Source organism: Dasypus novemcinctus, chromosome 8, assembly GCF_030445035.2.
Source record: "Dasypus novemcinctus isolate mDasNov1 chromosome 8, mDasNov1.1.hap2, whole genome shotgun sequence".
NCBI lineage: Eukaryota > Metazoa > Chordata > Mammalia > Cingulata > Dasypodidae > Dasypus > Dasypus novemcinctus.
This window is the reverse complement of record NC_080680.1, coordinates 77,900,698-77,918,249: the sequence shown is the minus strand read 5'-3', so window position 1 is coordinate 77,918,249 and position 17,552 is coordinate 77,900,698. Positions and strand designations below refer to the sequence as shown.

The 17,552-nt window shown below is 50.9% G+C and overlaps 1 protein-coding gene across 1 annotated transcript; it reads right to left on the bottom strand.

The window, feature by feature from the left end:
- Nucleotides 1-1,372: 1,372 nt before the first annotated feature.
- Nucleotides 1,373-7,105, bottom strand: SPINK4 (serine peptidase inhibitor Kazal type 4). The gene is made up of 4 exons (XM_004478193.5): nt 6,986-7,105; nt 4,508-4,548; nt 2,966-3,078; nt 1,373-1,508 (listed from the first exon to the last, which is right to left on the bottom strand). The coding sequence occupies exons 1-4, from the start codon at nt 7,044-7,046 to the stop codon at nt 1,463-1,465; spliced, it is 261 nt and encodes an 86-aa protein (XP_004478250.1). The 5' UTR covers nt 7,047-7,105; the 3' UTR covers nt 1,373-1,462.
- Between the last annotated feature and the right edge of the window lie 10,447 nt (nt 7,106-17,552).

Below are 17,552 nucleotides of genomic sequence, written 5' to 3'. Positions count from 1 at the left end.
TTTCCCAGTCTCCTTGCTCTAGTCATGGCCAAGAGTCTAAATTTTAGCCAATAGAATGTAAACAGAGCCCATCTTATGGGAAGCATCTTCAGAGGCAGGTGGCATGCCCTTCTGTCCTTCCTGGGCTGGAATATAGGTACGATAACTGAAGTTGGAGCCGCTGTCTTGGACCTTGAGGTGGAAGCTATGTGATGATGGAACATGGAGTTGTACTGGCCCCAATGAGCATGAAGTTGTCACACTTTACTGGTCTTATGTGTGAGAGAAATTGACTTCTATCTGTTCAAGCCACTGTTATTTTGGGATTTCTGTCTCACAGCCAAAAGGAAGTTTCTGTTGTCAAAAGCTGTAGAAGGACCTGTGGATGACCCCCCAGTCCCTGCCACCCATGAATCTATCAGCAACAATTCCTGCCCAGTGATACCATTTCAGTGGTTCAGGGAATGTTGGTTCCCGCCTTCCCTGTCCCCACTTTCCTCTTTGCACACATGCGCACATGTATTTGTTCCCACAGAACATTCCTTGCTCTTTCTGCCTGACCCTGAGCAGGAATCTGAGTCCATATGATGCTGCTCCCAGCTGACCCACCCCCTTCCCCTGCCACCCTTATCCAGAGGCCATCCTGCAGGCTTTGACCAAAGGAGCAAGAGGGTATTTGAAGTAGACCACACACTGGGGTCTCTGTCTGTGCTGGGATTTCTGAATGCTGTGTGTCCCTCTAGGGCATTGGAGGGGTGCATGTGTGCGGTGTATGTCTGGAGCTGTGTCCAACAGGAAAATATTTAACAACCACTATAGCAGAGCTTACTAGACACTGGACTATGAGGAGATTCAGGGGTTCCCAGGGGAAAGCCCAGCAGCCAGGATACAGGGGGATCCTCAAAGGACTTGGGCAGCATCTGTTTTTCATCTGCTACAGATCTAATTGTAATATTTTAACAAGTAATTCAGCTGTACCGTGTGTGCTGTTTGCATATCGTGTGTGTGTGCATGCGTGCACGTGCTGGGAGCCCAGGGAGGAAGCCATGAGGGATTTGGGACCCTCACAAAGACTGTCTGAGGCTAGGCCATGAGCCCTGGTAGGGGTCCTAGCAGGGTCTGTGGGCTCAGATCTCACCTGGACTCTTGGCCTGAGCAATAGGCCAGGCTGGGGTAGGCAGGTGCTCTGGGCAGTGTCCTGGGGTCAGGGCTGCCCTGTTGGAACCTTGACCTCCACCAGCAGGCAGAAGACAAATGGGACCTCTAAGGAGCCAACTGAGGGGTTGAAGAGCACTGATGGGTGGAGAAGGAGCTTAACTTCAGATTCAGAATAGAGAGGACAGTGCAAGGTTCCCCTCTTTCAACATCACCAAAGGCCCCTAAGACACTTAGCTGGGTTGGACTGGCTGTTTTATTTCATGTCACATCTTTCCCACACCACCACTGTTCTTCAGCCTGAATGGCTTGAGGGGCTTCTGAGGGGTCAGCATTTGCCATCCTTCACGATCTGGATGTCCTCTCTTGTTTTCCTGGGATCACAAGAGACAGAGATGAGGCCACCTCCTTTGGAACTGTAATGAACCCTCAGGGACGCTGCCCAATCCATCATCAGTGTGTGGATGCAGGGCAGATCCAGGGGCCTGTGGGCTCTGCTGAAGCTTCTCCCTCTGGCTGAAGCTTCTCCCTCTGGCATACCCTCCCCTGGGAGATTGCACCTTTGTGGGGTGTCAGCTACCACCACATGCTGATGGCTGCCAAATCCCTCTCCAGTATGGACTTCCGAGCTCTAGGTCTGTCCATGCAGTTGCCTGTTGCACATCTCCACTGAGACGTTCCAGAGGCTCAGTTGTTCACAAATTCATTTCCACACACCCCCACCCCCAAAAAACAAAACCAAAAACTGTTCCACCTCCATGCACCCCATCTTGGCACATAGCACTGACAGGCAGCCACAAGCCCACAAGTTAGAAATCAGCATGTTGTCCTCATGCTTCCTCCATCCTACCCCTCACATGCAAGTAACACACAGAGCCTGTCACTTCTACCCCTGTTTTATCTCCTAACCATGATTCTTTAACTATCATGACCTAAGGACAGTGTCCTGCTGCTCTCCTGCCTGTCTATGCTTTGCAGCTTCCAAGGACTCTCTTTTCTGTAATCTCATTTAACATTCAGGCTGGTCCCAAGGGTTTAAGTGTTGAGGAAACAGACCAAAAGGTGATCTGACATGCCGAGGTCATGTTTGGCCCTGCTCACCTTTCTAGACTCATTTCTTGCCTGTCCTCCATTTTCCCTTGAACTGTGCACTTCAGCATATCCAACTTTGGATAGGTCCTCAAATACAAACTTAATTTTTTCCTAGACTTCCAAATTCTCTTTCCTTCTCTTAGAATTACCTTCCCTTATTCCCTTTTCCTGACTAATTTCTACATGACCCTAAGGGTTAAACTCAGGTGTCAGCTCCTCCGGGAAGTCTTCCCTGCCCTTGCCCCTTCCCAGCTCCCACTGCCCTGTTCACCCCATCTGAGCCTTTAACATTCTATGCTGTAATGCCCTGACCATGGGCCTGGCTTCCCCTTAGACTGACTGACTGCTCCAAGAGCCTAGAGACACTGTCTAGCTTATAATGCCCCATTGTATCGCAGTGCCTTGCCCATAGCAGGTGCTCAATAAATAATTATTGGCTGGAGGAATGCATGAACAGATGAGGTCACTTAGTCAACATGGGAGGAACAAGGAAAAGAACCCAGGGTTTCCACCTCTGTCCCCATCCACCCACAATTTATGGGGTTTTGCTTGGAACCATGTACCTTCATTGACTTATGCTTGGGTTCATTCTATTAGGGGCAAATGTTGGAGGACTCTTTTGAGGCCAACCAGGTGTGAAGGGAGAAGCAGGTCAAGTCTTGCTCCCTCCCGACCTGTATGCACCAGAGATAGATCCCACCAAGCAGGCTGAGGTTTGGGGTGTGGGGATGTGACTTACATCCGGGCAAAGCAGAGCTGGCATTCACTGTCATATGTGACCCCATCAGTGCCGCAGACCTGGTTGAATGTCTGGGAACAGTCTGGAGACTCCGCCATGTGCTCGCAGATGGGCTGAGGAGGAAAGGCAGGGAGGGAGGGAACTCAAAGATTTGGAGGCAGGGGGTAGGGACCCAGCAGTTCTGCTTAGAGCCAGAGGGGCCCCAGAGAAGTCAGAATCAAGGAGACCTGGGTGTGAGTCTGCTGATCATGAAGTCAACCACTCAGGGCCCCTGGATGTGTTTGTGGATGTGTGCACAAGTGTGTACCTGTGTCTGCCAAGCCTGGGCATACGGGTATCCAAGCATGTGCCTGTGTTTATATCTTTGTGTGTGGAGTAAGTTTGTCCTTCCAACTCCTCAGAGAGTTTAACTGCAACTTCTGTTGCTGGTGCCATCAAGGACCCCAGGAGATGGAACCACCCATCGTTTCCAAGAGGCGCGGCTCTCGCCCACGCCTCCTGAATTCGCCCTGGCCTCCTGGAGCCTACGTAGGGTGAAGAGACCTGGAGAAATGGGGCAGGGCTTGGGACTGAAATAAGCTCATTCTGAAAGGGTTTGGGGCCAGGTCTGAGGTCAGGGTTGGAGTAGGCTGAAGGATAGATGAAGGAACTGGAGCCAGCTCTAACGCCACAGGTAGAAGGAAGAGCCTCTGCGTGAACTGGGGAAAGAGGCACCGGTGTGAGAGTGAAGACCCCAGGCTGTAGACCTGAGTTCTGCCACTGACTAGCTGAGCAACCTTGGATGTGCTATTTCTGCTCTCTGAGCTTCAATTTCCTCATCTGTAAAATGATAAATAATAATAATAATAGTGTTCCTCTCACATTAGGTTAATTGAACTAATGTACGTGAAGTATTTGGCTCTGTGTCTGGCACAGAGTAAGTGGGTTCTGATGGGGCTGACCCGGAAGGTGCTAGGACTGCTGGACGGGAAGGTGGGTTCTGAGACTCTTCATTCAGCTATGTGTAGGGAGACGAAAGTCTCGAGGAGGCCAGCACCAGTGTCTTGGGGTCATGGGGATATCAGGCACAGGGCCAAATGGAATCAGCCTTCAGGGACCACTTGGTGCTGTATGCCAGGGTACGGGGACGGAGGATGACGTGTGGGTGGGGGCGGGGCTGGCATACATTGCAGGCCCTTCAGTGTGCCAGGGTCTTGTGTTTGACCTGAACCCCACAGCCTTCAGTCTGTACTCCAAGAAGCAGAGTGCACTCTGTCCTGCTGAGACAGGGGGGTGGAGCTCACTGCACGAAGTGGCCCTAAAGACCAGGTTGGGGCAGATCCTTAAGGTCAGGCTGAGGACTTACTTCAGCCTCAAGGGGCTAACCTGGAGAACACCCAGGCTTGTGAGCCCACTCTGGCTACCTCGGAGCCAGCTGAGGTTTTTGAGCAGGGGCACAGAGGAGAATAATGCTGGGTTTCCCAGCGTGGATGAGAGGGCTCCCCTCTGCAAAGGAAAGGCTGGAACTGCAGCCCTGGGCCCGAGTGGCCAGGGGCTACTTACCATTCTTGAGAAAACGGGCTTTTCTGCTGACACTGGCACTTCTGAAAGACAAAGGAGGAAGAATTAGGTGCTGTTGGCTCTAGGCCCCAGGTCCAGGGGTCGGACTGCTTCTCGGTCAGAGGGCCTGGCCCAGCCACTACCCCAGCAAAAAGTCCTCTAGGAAAGGTAGTGAGTCACCAGACCATGGGCTACTAGGAAGTTCCCGTGACTTTGGGCCATACAAACAGAGACAGATCTAGAGTTAGGGAGATGATCAGCCTGTTCCTCATCAGTCAAATCCCATTGGGAGAGATGTGTTGCAGATAGTAATAAAAATAACAATGAACTCAGGAGATACTACTTGCCAAAGATTGAAACTAAATGATCTTAGCAGCTCTTCACACCTTTCAGGAGTGATGGAAATATTTTGTCTCTTGATAGGATTCGTTACTCAGGTATACGCATTTGTCAAAACTCATTGATTGGAACATTTAAGATTTATACGTTTCGTGGTATGTAACTGTAAGGGAGAAAAACATTGAACAAATACAACCCTTCCATGGCTCCCCATTACAATCATTAAGCTCCTTAGTCTTTGGGGCCCTACAGGAGCTGATCCCCAACTCTCTCGCCAGGCTCACTTCCTAGTGCATCTACCCTGTCCCCCCAGGCCCAGCTCTTCCTCTCTGCTCGCTGTTCCCTGAATGGGCGCTGCTTTAGCTCTTGCCATTCCCCCTGCTGGAATACACTTGCCCCGTGGACCACACCCTCTTCTCAAGGCTCAGATACCACCTCTTGGCAGAGCCTTCCCCCATGTCTTCCAGGTCTCCCCAAGTGGCCCTGGATTTCCACTTCTTTCGTGCACCATGTGCTGTCCCATGCACTGGGTCACACCTGCCTCCCCATGGCCCTGAGCCCGGGGCTCCTTCATCTCTGTCCCACGCGGCACCCTGCTCAATGTCCCCCACACAGGGAGCGCTAGGAATTGAGCACTGAAGTGCATTGTTGCAGGGAGGGGGCTGGGGCCTGTGGTGTTAGTTTCTCCCTGCAGGGTGTGGGAAGAAGTTGCATTTACCCCCAGGCTGATCCCAACTGGTCACTCCCTTGACTTCAGCCCAGGGTGCACCCTCCTCACTCAACCTAGACTGGAGTCCGAAATGGGCCCAAGGACCCTCTTCAGGCCTCCTCTGGGGTTCCTGACAGAAGTACTGCTCTGTCGATAGGTGTCAGGCTAGGGGTAAGTGGGCTGTGCCAGGCAGAGCCTCCTGACCCATTTCCCACTGAACCTGCCCCCAGATCACTGCCGCCAGCGGGGGTAATGAGTGCAGGGCTGGCCGTGGGGTCCTGCCAGGCCTTGCCCCTGAAACATCATGGTTTTTACTCAGTTGGGTCCTCACTGGTCTCCCTGCTTCCCTCTTCAGTCTATTCTCAACACAGCTAACAGAGCCATCCATTTAACACATAACTCTGCTCAAAATCCTGCAGCACCTGCCATTTCACTTAGAGGAAAAGCCAAGTTCTCACACTGGCCCATTATGGTTCCTTGTTGCCTCTCTCATCTCTTCTCCTACTACTCTGTACCTGGCCCTCACTCCCCTCCAGACACACTGTCCTGGCAGTGCCACAAACACTCCAGGCATGCTCCTACCTCAGGACCTTTGCATTGGCTATTTCCCTCTGCCGGGAAGCCTCTTCTAAATATCCACATGGCTCACTCCTCACCTCCTTCAACCTTTCTTCAAACATCAGCCCTCAGGGACACCTCCCCATGACAACTCTGTTTAAAATAGCAACCTCCTCCCAATCCCCCTGCCCAGTATTTTTCCCTTAACCACTTTTACTCTCTAACATACTGGTTAACATACATTGTAATGCATCTTGCTTATTGTCTACTCCTTCCCCTTGCCATTGGATTTAAGCTCCAAGAAGGCTGTCATTTTCCTGTTTTGGTCACTGAAATATCTGAAGAGCCCAGAACAGTGCCTGGCACAATTAGGTGTGAGATTGCAGAGGTGCCCCAGGTCCCACTTCAGCAACATGTGTCCAGCCCAGGGCAAGGGTTGCCAAGCTGAGGGCATCCACGTGCTCCATGGCTGCTCTCAGTCCCAAACCACAGCCTGTCAGAGCAGAACAGGGGCTCGGAGGAGCCGGCCAGACCTCCCTCAGCAACCACCTTCCTGTAGCTGACATAGCCACCTGTCTCAGCCAAGGCTGGGACCCCACCGCCTCCCTTCTGCCTCCTAGACATCTAGCCCAGCAGTTGCTCAGTGCCGCTTTGAGCTGGAACAGCCTCGAACTCTGCAACCGGAGAAACTGAGGCTCCGAGGGGCCAGAGGTGTGATTAGAATGGAGGTTTCTTTTCTCCCAGCCCTGGGTTTCCCCCACCATAGTGCGGGATGGGTGTGCAGAAAGAAGGTGTGTGTAGAAAGCTGTGGCCTCACAGCCTGCTCCAAGCCCCCTCCCAAGCTCCCCTAGAGAATCCAGGCTCTGCCCACTCACCCCTGTCCACAACGAGGAGGACAGCCAAGGCCAGGGCAACCACCCACGGGCGGAAGGCCATGATGATCCTGGGCTCCAGAGGCCGAACTGCCAGCGCCTGGGCCCGGGAGGGTGGGAGGCCTGTTTATAGCGCTGCTCCCCGCCCTGTGTTATCTGGGCCAGCTGGAGGGCTGGGAGTGTCAGCCAGCGCTCATCTCTGCACCCTGGCACCCAGAAAGGGCTTGCTCTAGGCCAGGGGTTCTGAAGCAAGGGTCCATGAGCTTGAATTGAAATAAAAAAACAACAACATTGCTCTTGTGGGGACGTGTTGGTGCAGGTGTGATATATTTATTAAATGATACACAGTATAGTGTGGACTTAGTAAGAGGTCTGTGGTTTTCACCTGACTGGCAAAGGGGTCAGTGGAACAAACAAGGTTAAGAACCCCTGCTCTAGGCAGAGATGGTAAGCACGTGGTGACGTGGGGCTGTGGTGGTGGGGCTGGCCATCTTTACCTGGGAAGGCAGACCTTGGGAGTGAGGAAAAGTTTGGACAACTCAGAAAGCTGACTCCAGTCTGAGGGCTGGTGCAGGTGGGAGAGAGAAAAGAAAAGAAAGAAAAAGCAGGAACTGGAGGTAGGCAGGAGGCAGAGTAAAGGGAGTTCCTTAGTCCATACCCCTACCAATCAACTTTGTGACCCCAGCAAAGCCATTTGAACTAGGCCTCAGTTTACCCATCTATAAAATGGAAATTCTGGCTCTGCTTCCTTCCTGGGGCTGCTGTGCAGATGAGGGGATAGGGAGGAAGATAGCAGATGGGAAAACATTTGGCAGAGTATGAAATGAGGAATAAATGTAAATAGAAACAATTCTCATTTTTGTTTTGTTTTGTTTTACCATGAAGTGGGCACAACTTCCCCCTCCCCCTGAGAAGGCTCCCTCACCTGCCTGCTCACTGTATTCGCTCGTTGTCTGCTCATTGTTTGTTTGTGTGTTTTTTGCTCATTTTCTGTTTGTTTTTCTTTAGGAGGCACTGGGAACCAAACCCGGGACCTCCCATGTGGGAAGTGGGAGCTCAAATGCTTGAGCGACATCTACTCCCTGCTCATTGTTTTTTTTAAGATTTATTTATTTATTCCCCACATCCCTACCACTGCGTGTGCTCACTGTCTGCTCTTCTGTGTCTGCTTGTCTTCTCTTCTCATCTTCTCTTAAGAGGCACCAGAAACCGATCCCAGGACCTTCCGATGTGGGAGAGAGGCACTCAATTTTCCAAGCCACCTCAGCTCCCTGGTTTATTGTGTCTTTCACTGTCTCTCCTCTGTGTTTCTTTTTTTGCATCATCTTGTTGCACCAGCTCTCTGCTCTGCACAGACGAGCTTACTTTTCACCAGGAGGCCTCAGGAATTGAACCCGAAACCCTTCATATGGTAGAGAGGAGCCCAATTGCTTGAGCCACATCCACTTCCTGCTCATTTGTTTTTGCTTGTCTTTTTATTTTCTCATCTCGCTCATTGTTTTTGCTCATTGTCTGCTCATTATGTTTGTCTGATGTCTGCTCATTGTCTCCTCGCTGTTTGTCTGTCTTCTTTAGGAGACAATGGGAACCGAACCCAGGATCTCCCATGTGGGAGGTAGGTACCCAACTGCCTCAGCCACATCCACTCCAACTTTTTATTTTGAAAGATTTCAAACCTACAGAAAAGTTGCAGGAATAGCACAGTGAGTCAATGGGAGAGATTCTTGTCCAAGAACAGCCCCTTTGGGGGTACTGGGCAACCAAATACAGTCATGTCTACAGACCAATAGACATTCCAGATCTGTGGCCAGAGTCCAGCCTGAGGCCCCCAGTGGTCCTTGACTCAGCTTCAAGATTATCCTGCCCTTCTCCAGGATACTGTACTGCCCATTTGACGTCTTTGACGCAGGTGGCATCTATACTTTCATTGCTTAGTCAGGCAGAGCAAATATTTAGGATGGTTTCCTGTCCTTAAACAAGAACACCACCTCATAAAGGGAGGGAAACTTAAAGGTCATTTAGGTCCTGTCTCTATTTATCACCTTCCCATCAGGAAGTTATTTATCCTCCAGTGATGGGGAACTCACTATCTGCCAGCTTCATTGTTGGATGTCTTTGAAAAAAGTCCTTCGTCACAAAATAACATTGCTTCCTTGAGATTCCCTGGGGGTCCCAGCTCTGTCTCCAGCTTCCTGTACCTACATGAACCCCAGGTGAGTCCCTCCAGGCTGAGCAGATGCAGCCCCCACCCTTGCAAATGATGAAGCTCTAGGCCTTTCTGTCTCTCATTCGGTCCCACATCTGGGTCTGTCCATCAGTGTCCCAGGTTAGATTTAAAGGGGGCAGAAGGGAACAAACTAATGCGTCACTCCCTTGTTTTAGATCTTAGAACTCTATCAGGGAAGCAGACTTGGCCCAGTGGTTAGGGTACCCGTCTACTACATGGGACGTCTGCCTCCTTGACACATGTGGAGCTGGCCCACGTGCAGTGCTGATGTGCACAAGGAGTACCGTGCCACACAGGGCTGTCCCCCACATAGGGAGCCCCACGCGCAAGGAGTGTGCCCCGTAAGGAGAGCCGCCCAGCATGAAAGAAAGTGCAGCCTGCCCAGGAATGGCGCCACGCACACGGAGAGCTGACATAACAAGATGACGCAACGGAAGAAACACAGATTCCCGTGCCGCTGACAACAACAGAAGTGGACAAAGAAGAACATGCAGGGAAACGGACTTTGGCCCAGTGGTTAGGGCGTCCGTCTGCCACATGGGAGGTCTGCGGTTCAAGCCCCGGGTCTCCTTGACCGATGTGGAGCTGGCCCATGCGCAGTGCTGATGCGCGCAAGGAGTGCCGTGCCACGCAGGGGTGTCCCCCGCGTAGGGGAGCCCCACGCACAAGGAGTGCATCCATAAGGAGAGCCGCCCAGCGCGAAGGAGGGAGCAGCCTGCCGAGGAATGGCGCCGCCCACACTTCCCGTGCCCCTGACGACAACAGAAGCGGACAAAGAAACAAGATGCAGCAAAAAGACACAGAAAACAGACAACCGGGGGAGGGGAGGGGAATTAAATAAATAAAAATAAATCTTTAAAAAAAAAAAAGAAGAACTTGCAGCAAATAGACACAGAGAACAGACAATTGGGGTGGGAGGGGGGGCAGAAAGGGGAGAGAAATAAATAAAATAAATCTTTTTTTAAAAAAAAGAACTCTATCAATGTGGCAGGAATGCCTGCTGCTTGCTTCAGCTGTCCCAGGAACCAGGAAGCCTGAATTCTGCATCCTTCAAACTCCAAAATAAAATCATAGACAGCCTCTTTGGGTGCTTAGACCCCCACTATCCCACCCTGCCCAAAGTCTCTTTTCTAAGAGAAGCACCTCCTAGAGTCACTCATAGTAACAAACTTCCTAAGCTGTCACCCCACTAAAGTGTAAGCTGGGCTCTTAGGGGAGATTCCATTATCTCCCCAAGTGGATATTCCATTATGGACGTCAGTGCAGCCAAATAAACCTTGCTCGTTAACTCACAATTCATCCATCCATTCAACAACAGCTTAATGAGCAGCTAAGTGCTTGGATATAGTAGGGAATATGGCAGACGCGGTTCCGGCCCTCAAAGAGCTTGCCATTAAGTGACTGGCACTAGGACTAGTACTGGTTCTGGTTACGGGTGCTAAAAGCAGCAGAATGGAATCACAACCACTGGGATAAGTCCCAAGAGCGAGACATGCTCAGTGCCGTGAGAGGATCTAAGACTTACCTATGGATCTGGGAGGTCAGAGAAAGCCAGTGGGCAAGTGGGTGGGGGCTGCAGCAGAGTGGAGCAGTGTTGCAGGCAGAGGAAACAGAATGTGTGAGGGTCCTGAGGCAGGAAGAAGCTTGGACACACAGTAGGTGCTCAATAAATGTTGAGTGACAGATCCAAGAGGGGACAGAAGACAGTGGGTCCTAGCACAGAGATGGTGCCAGCGTTGAGGAAAGCACGCTGAAGGGGAGGAAACTGCTGTTCCCATGGACCCCTCCCTGCTCCTAGGATGTCATGAGAGTCCATGAGAGCCCCTTGACATGCACCACCCCCGAGGTCAGTGGCCTGGGTCAGAGTGCCCATATATCTCTGGCAAAGGAGGAGGGCTGTGCTCTTCAGCCCGAGCCAACCCCTGTCTCCTTCTTCTCCTCTGGCCTCTCTAGGGCATGAGAGGTATAGAGGGAATGCTCTGGACCAGGAGTGAGAAGCTCTGGGTCTGTAATTTATTCAACACATGATTTTCAGTATTGACTATAGTCCATGAACTGTTCTAGTAACTGAGGAATCAGCTATGAATAAGACAGAGACAGTCCCTGCACTCACAGAGCTTCCATTCTAGTAGGGTGACTGACAACAAGAAATACAAAAATAAACACATTATAAATCAAGCAGCCTAAGGGGAGAGAGTGACAAATGGGGGGAGGGAGAGACTGATCTTTTAGATGGTGACACGTGAGCAGAGGAAGAGTGAATCCTGCAGAGATCTGAGGGCTGCCTGCCAGGCAGAGGAACTTCAAGTGCAAAGGCCCTGAACTGAGGTGGGAACAAGCTTGCCAGGGCCAAGAAGTCAACACCAAGTAGTTCATTATGGCTAGAGTGGAATGAACAAAGAAGTGGGTAGCAGGAGGTGAGGGCCAGTTCATGCTCAACTTCCATCCAGCTGCTAACTTGTTGGCACATTCTCCCATCTGAGAAATGGGCCTGCCGGGACACACCACCACCCACTGGCCTGGCTCTGGGGGCAGCTGTGAGAGCCCTACAGAGGGGAGCGTGAGTAAGATGTGTGTGTGTGACCACTTGATACCAAGACAGTGTCCTACGTGTCGATTCCTGGAAGCTTCTGGTGTGGAGAACACAAGCACTAGAAACCTTCCAGAGCTGGGGCGAATGCAAGGATAGAGGTATCCAAGCAGGGAATCCAGGTGATTCCTCCCTCTCCTGCCCCAGGACAGAGTAAAGGCCTGGAATAAACACCCTGACTGGGCAGACACTCATGGGCCTCACCCAGCAGCCTTCATGCCACCTGCTGGGACTTGGACTGGGGCCCAGCTCCTCAGGGATATAGCCACTCCTTGGTGAGGGCAATACTGGATCCATTAGGTCTGAGTCACAAGCCCTGCTGATGGGTGGAGGAGACAGTGGCCTTGTTTGGCTTAAGGTGGGCGAATGGAGCTCAAGCAGGTCTCAGGCCTGCCAGATGGCACAGTTGACATGGCCTGCTTGCTCCTGGCCCATCCCTCCTGGCCCCACAGCCCACATCCTGCTCCACCCTTCCTCCAACCTAAGTGTCCTATCTACCTTCTGTGAGCAGCCCAGGCCTGGGCATCCATTCCAGGAGGCCTGGTCTTGACACAGCCAGCCCCACAGCCTGTCCTCTCCTGGGCTCCTCAGCCGCCCCACTCCATGTCCCAGGTCTGGCCATTTCCTACTCCGCCTGGCTCAGAGTTGCAGGGACCCCATATGGGTGGTAGAAGGAAGAAAAGTTTCTTCCCCTACTCCAGAGAGGACTCAGCCATGGGAATGGACTGAAGCCATCCCTCCCTGGGAGCATCCATCCTTTCTTTCAACTGACACTGATGGGCTTCTATCTTTCGGTGCCACTCCCTGTGCCAGCTTGTGGGGCTACAGAGATGGGGGGAGCCTTGGATCCCTGTGCTCAAGGAGCTTGCAATTCACAAGTGGTGGGGAGGTGGGATGGACGCTCGGGAGAGTATTTTATGAACACTGCAGTGAGGGCAGTGATAAAGATACCCTTCCACCCTGGTATCCTAAGCCCCCTTGCTCAACCTGTCCAAAAATCAAGGTACCCTCTCCTCTCCACCCAGAGCTACACTCCTTCCATCTCCCCGATTCAGGACAGCGCGACCATCAACAATGCCCTGGGCAGATATGGGCATCATCCTGGACTTCTTCACCTCTACATTCCAGAAATCAGGTCCTACTGATCTTATCCCTCACCATCTCTCATCTCCATCTTCTCTCCTACATTTTCTCTATCACTGCTCTAGTTCGGGTCACTTTACCCCTTGCCTTCTTTACTCATATTATCTCCCTGCCTTCAGTCTCACCTCCTCCAATTCATCCTCCATCTGCTTCCAGAGCAATCTTTCTGATGTGCAAAAGTAACCACATTATAGGTCTCTACCCAAAAGAATTGAAAGCAGGTATTTGAACAGATATTTGTACACCAATGTTCATTGTAGCATTATTCACAAGGAGCAAAAGGTAGAAGGAAACCAAGTGTCCAATAATGGATGAATGAATAAATAAAATGTGGTATCTACAGACAATTAATTATTAGTCATAAAAAGAAATGAAGGTGGGTTTTTGTTTGTTTTTTGTTTGCTTTTAGAAGGCACTGGGGATTAACCCAGCACCTTGTACGCGGGAAACAGGCACTCAAACAACTGAGCCATACCGCCTCCCCTAGAAATGAAGTTTTGATACATTAAACCATATGAGTGAAACTTGAAGACATCATGCTAACACATGACACATGACACACAAAAAAACAAATATTGTATGATTTCATTTATATAAAATAACTAGAATATGCAAATTTAGAGAGACGAAAGTATATAACAGGTTACCAGGTGTGGGGAGTTAAAGCTGGGGAATGGGGAATTAATATTTAATGGATTCAAAGCTTGTGTTTGGGGTGACAGAAAAGTTTTAGTACTGGAGGATGGTGACGGTTGCTCAACATTGATAATGTAATTAATACCACTGAGGTGTCTATATAAAAGTGGCTAAAATGGGAAATTTTATGTTGTTACTACACGTTACCACAACAATTCTTTAAAAAGAAAATGAATAATTTTATGTTTCATCAATTTTTCCTCAATTTTTAAAATGCAAAAGAGAAAACCTAAAAAAAAAAAATTACCACATCATCCCTCTACTTAATATTATTCAGTAGTTCCCTACTGTCTCAAAGTTGAAAACCAAACTTGTATGTCATGCTGAGGTATTCCAAATCTCTCCACAACTCGGCCTTTGCCGGGCTCTCTGATGTCACCTCTGGCTACCTAACCCTTCACTACTTCAGACAGACCCTACTGCCAGGCTGCTGCGCCTCCAGCCTTTGCTGGAGCTGCTCCTCTGCCCAGCATGCTTCTCTATTACGTTCCTTGGGATCTCCTTGAGAGTTTTCAGCCCTCCCCAGTTTGTGCCCCCCATCTGTACAGATGTCAATCCCAGGAGAACTGTAATGCTCCATGCTCCTCCTTTCTTATGTGACCACTTCCTTAAAGAGAGGGGCGGGAGGACATCTGTTTCACTTCATATCCCCCAGATGCTGCACAGGGCCTGGCCCGGGTGTGTTGACTATCTGACTACTTCCAGGGCTGAAGGAAATCACAGGAACCCAACTTCAGATTCTTGGGTCTCCTGGACTCCAGGACTTTAGGGAGCTCTGAGGACCAGTCTGGGCCCAAGGGGCCCCAGAAACCCAGAAAGCCGCTGACTGCCCCATGCTGAGTCCCTGTAGGTGGGAAGAGGTGCAGGCACTCTACTCCAAGAACCACACTTTTTACTGGTTCTTGGCTCATCTAGCTGTGTATCCAAGAACCCAGCATCTCCCTCAGCACCTAGGTGTGAGGTTTCATCTCCGAAATCCCCCCAGGCCCACCCACTGGGCTCACAGGCAGCAGCTTCATTACCTGCCTTCTCTCCTAGCTCGTGAAGTCCTGGCTTGATCACCACCAGCTAAGAGGGATTTTCAGACTGGTCCTCTCTGCAAGAGTGGAACTGTACAAGAGACCTGGTGTTGGGAGGCAGATTTGGCCCAACGGATAGCACTTCTGCTTACCACATGGAAGGTCCAAGGTTCAAACCCAGGGCCTCCTGACCCCTGTGGAGCTGGCCCATGCGCAGTGCTGATGCACCCAAGGAGTGCCATACCACGCAGGGGTGTCCCCCGCGTAGGGGCCCCCATGCACAAGGAGTGCACCCTGTAAGGAGAGCCGCCCAGCGTGAAAAAAGTGCAGCCTGCCCAGGAATGGCACTGCACACATGGAGAGCTGATGCAGCAAGATGATGCAACAAAGAGACACAGATTCAGGTGCCGCTGACAAGAATACAAGCGGACACAGAACACACAGCGAATGGACACAAAGAGCAGACAACTTGGGGGGGGGGGGCAGGGAAGGGGAAAGAAATAAATTTAAAAAATTAAAAAGAGACCTGGTGTTGGAGCCATGTGTCATCCAAGCAGAGGCATAGCTAGAGGCCCAGGTCCTCTGAGCATACATAGGAAAGAGTTTAGAACAAATGTTCTTAAAGCCCTCTTCCTCCCCTTCCAGAACTCTGGTGGTTTTCAAAAGATCAGAGGTTACCATGGCTGGGAGTAATGTGATGCAACACCTGACCACTATTAATACTGATAGTCGTTGGGTTGCAAGCTATAGAAACAGACTTTCACCAACTTAAGCAGAATAAGAATTTTCTAGAAAGATGTGGGTTGTCTTAGCTTGGACTCACCCAAGAGCAGACTTTGAGGAAAGGATATTAGATTCCAAGTAGTTTTTTGGGAGGTGATCCCAGGAAGCACTGGTAGGGGAGTAGGGATAAGTGAAGGAGGGAAGGGAGACAAAAAAAAAAAGAGTGTGTTACTGAGTCATCACCATTGGGAGAAACTGGCCCTCAGTCCCACTAGGGTCCACTGGGAAACTGTGTGTAGCACTCTCAGAGTTAGTCCACGGAGAGGCAAGGGAGCTGGGTGTATATCCACCAACTCCCTTTAGTCCCTGATAGAGGGTGGTTGAGGGGAGGTTCTTAAGTCCTTGGCCCTGCTGACCTGCCCTCTTGTGTCTCTGGGCATCCAGAGACAGCAAGCAAAGGCTTGCAGGTCATGCAGATGGAAGGTGCAGATGTGAAGAGGAATGGTGAGTGCCAAGGTGATGTAGTGGGACATGACAGTGGTAGCCGCTGCACAAAAAATTGGAGGAAAATCCAAAGAATGAAACCCAAGAAATGACAACCCCATAAAAGCTTAACTAGAGTCATGTGTCCACTTCTTGACCAGGAAGCTGAGATATATTGATGGATAGTCCCACAAAGATTCTATCCAATGAGGGGCAATAAGTCCCCAAAGCAGACTCTGAGATTCTGTTACCAGAAGAAGGAGGAATGTTGTTGGTCAGATGAAAGCCAGAGATGTCACTAAACCTTCCCCCACATGCATTAGGATGCATTGGCTCACAACAGCCCAGGTTACATAAGGCTGGACTGGCAAAGGACCCCCAGTGTCCCCTGGATATAGGGGTGCTACGCAGAGAATCAGTTCCCAGATGCACATCAACCAGCTGGAGTGTGCATTTGCCTCAGGGGTGAGCCAGGAGGCAGCAGTGCCGTAAGAACCTGGGCTCTGGAGACAGTGGACCTTAGACAAATCAGTTCACCTGGAGCCTCAGTTCCTCATCTGTAATCAGGACTACTACATATGGTTGTGTGGAATGTGCTCTGTGCATCTCCAGGGATGCCATTCAACCACAGCCTGTGGGCACTGGTAATGTACACTGAACTGGAGCGGGGGCAGGTAGTGCCCAGCACCCTTAGCGGCAACCTCCATGAGCCATGCAACATGCCCAAAGGATGCTGGAGTTTGCTGGGGAACACCAGAGCTTTGTTCCCAATCTCCCACCCTAAGCTTCTCTTTGAGGGCTCTAAACATGCTCCCCTGCTATAGCAGGTTCACTCTCTCTTCCAGGGAAGGGAAAGTATAGCAAGCTTACATCATCTCAACTTTGTAAAGTGAAAAAATGAACAACAAAAACTGAGGAGGCTTCTTTCCTCTCCCCACAGCTTCCCTCAGTATATGAAATCCAAGGGAAGACTGATTGGACTGGATGAGTCATGTGCTCATGTCTTGGACCAATCACTGTGGCCCAGGGATTGGGCACTCGTAATTGGCCAGGCTGGGATCACATGCACACTATTGCTGCCAACGAGCAGGATAAAACAATTAGCAGTTGTTGGACTGAGGAAAGGTAGGACCTAAGAGCCCAAAAGGCGAAAGTCCTCAGTGTGGGACCCAAGAAGTCCTGGAAATGCATTTCTCCCCACCAATGTGCCCCTGGTAGTGTACACACCCTCTTGAGGCAGTGCCCTTCCTTCCAGCTCTCTGAGAGGGCAGAGCTATCCGCAACCTATGGGCTTTGGGTGAGACAGGTGAGGGCGGGGTTGGATTCTCATGCTCAGGGAGCTCAATAAATACTTGCTGTGCATCATTTTATTGGCAGGTGAGGCCTCTGGGCTTGTCTGCCCCTCTCTGGTGATTGTCTCCTGCCCAACTCTGGAGCCACCCACCCAAAGATCGCTGCTGCCCTCCCTCTGTGGTAGGTATGTATGGCTACCTGCCCACCTCTTCCTTCCCAGCCTGGAGGAGGGGTCCTCAGACTTTCACCAGGAGCTCCTCCTCTTGACGCAATCCAGCCACTGCTGCCGTTCTTTCCTCTGAGGAGGGGAGAGACTGAAGACGGCACTGACCAGAATGGAAAAAGCAGAGGCCCTGGAGCAGGCAAAGCTGGGTTTGATCATGTGCTGCCACTTAG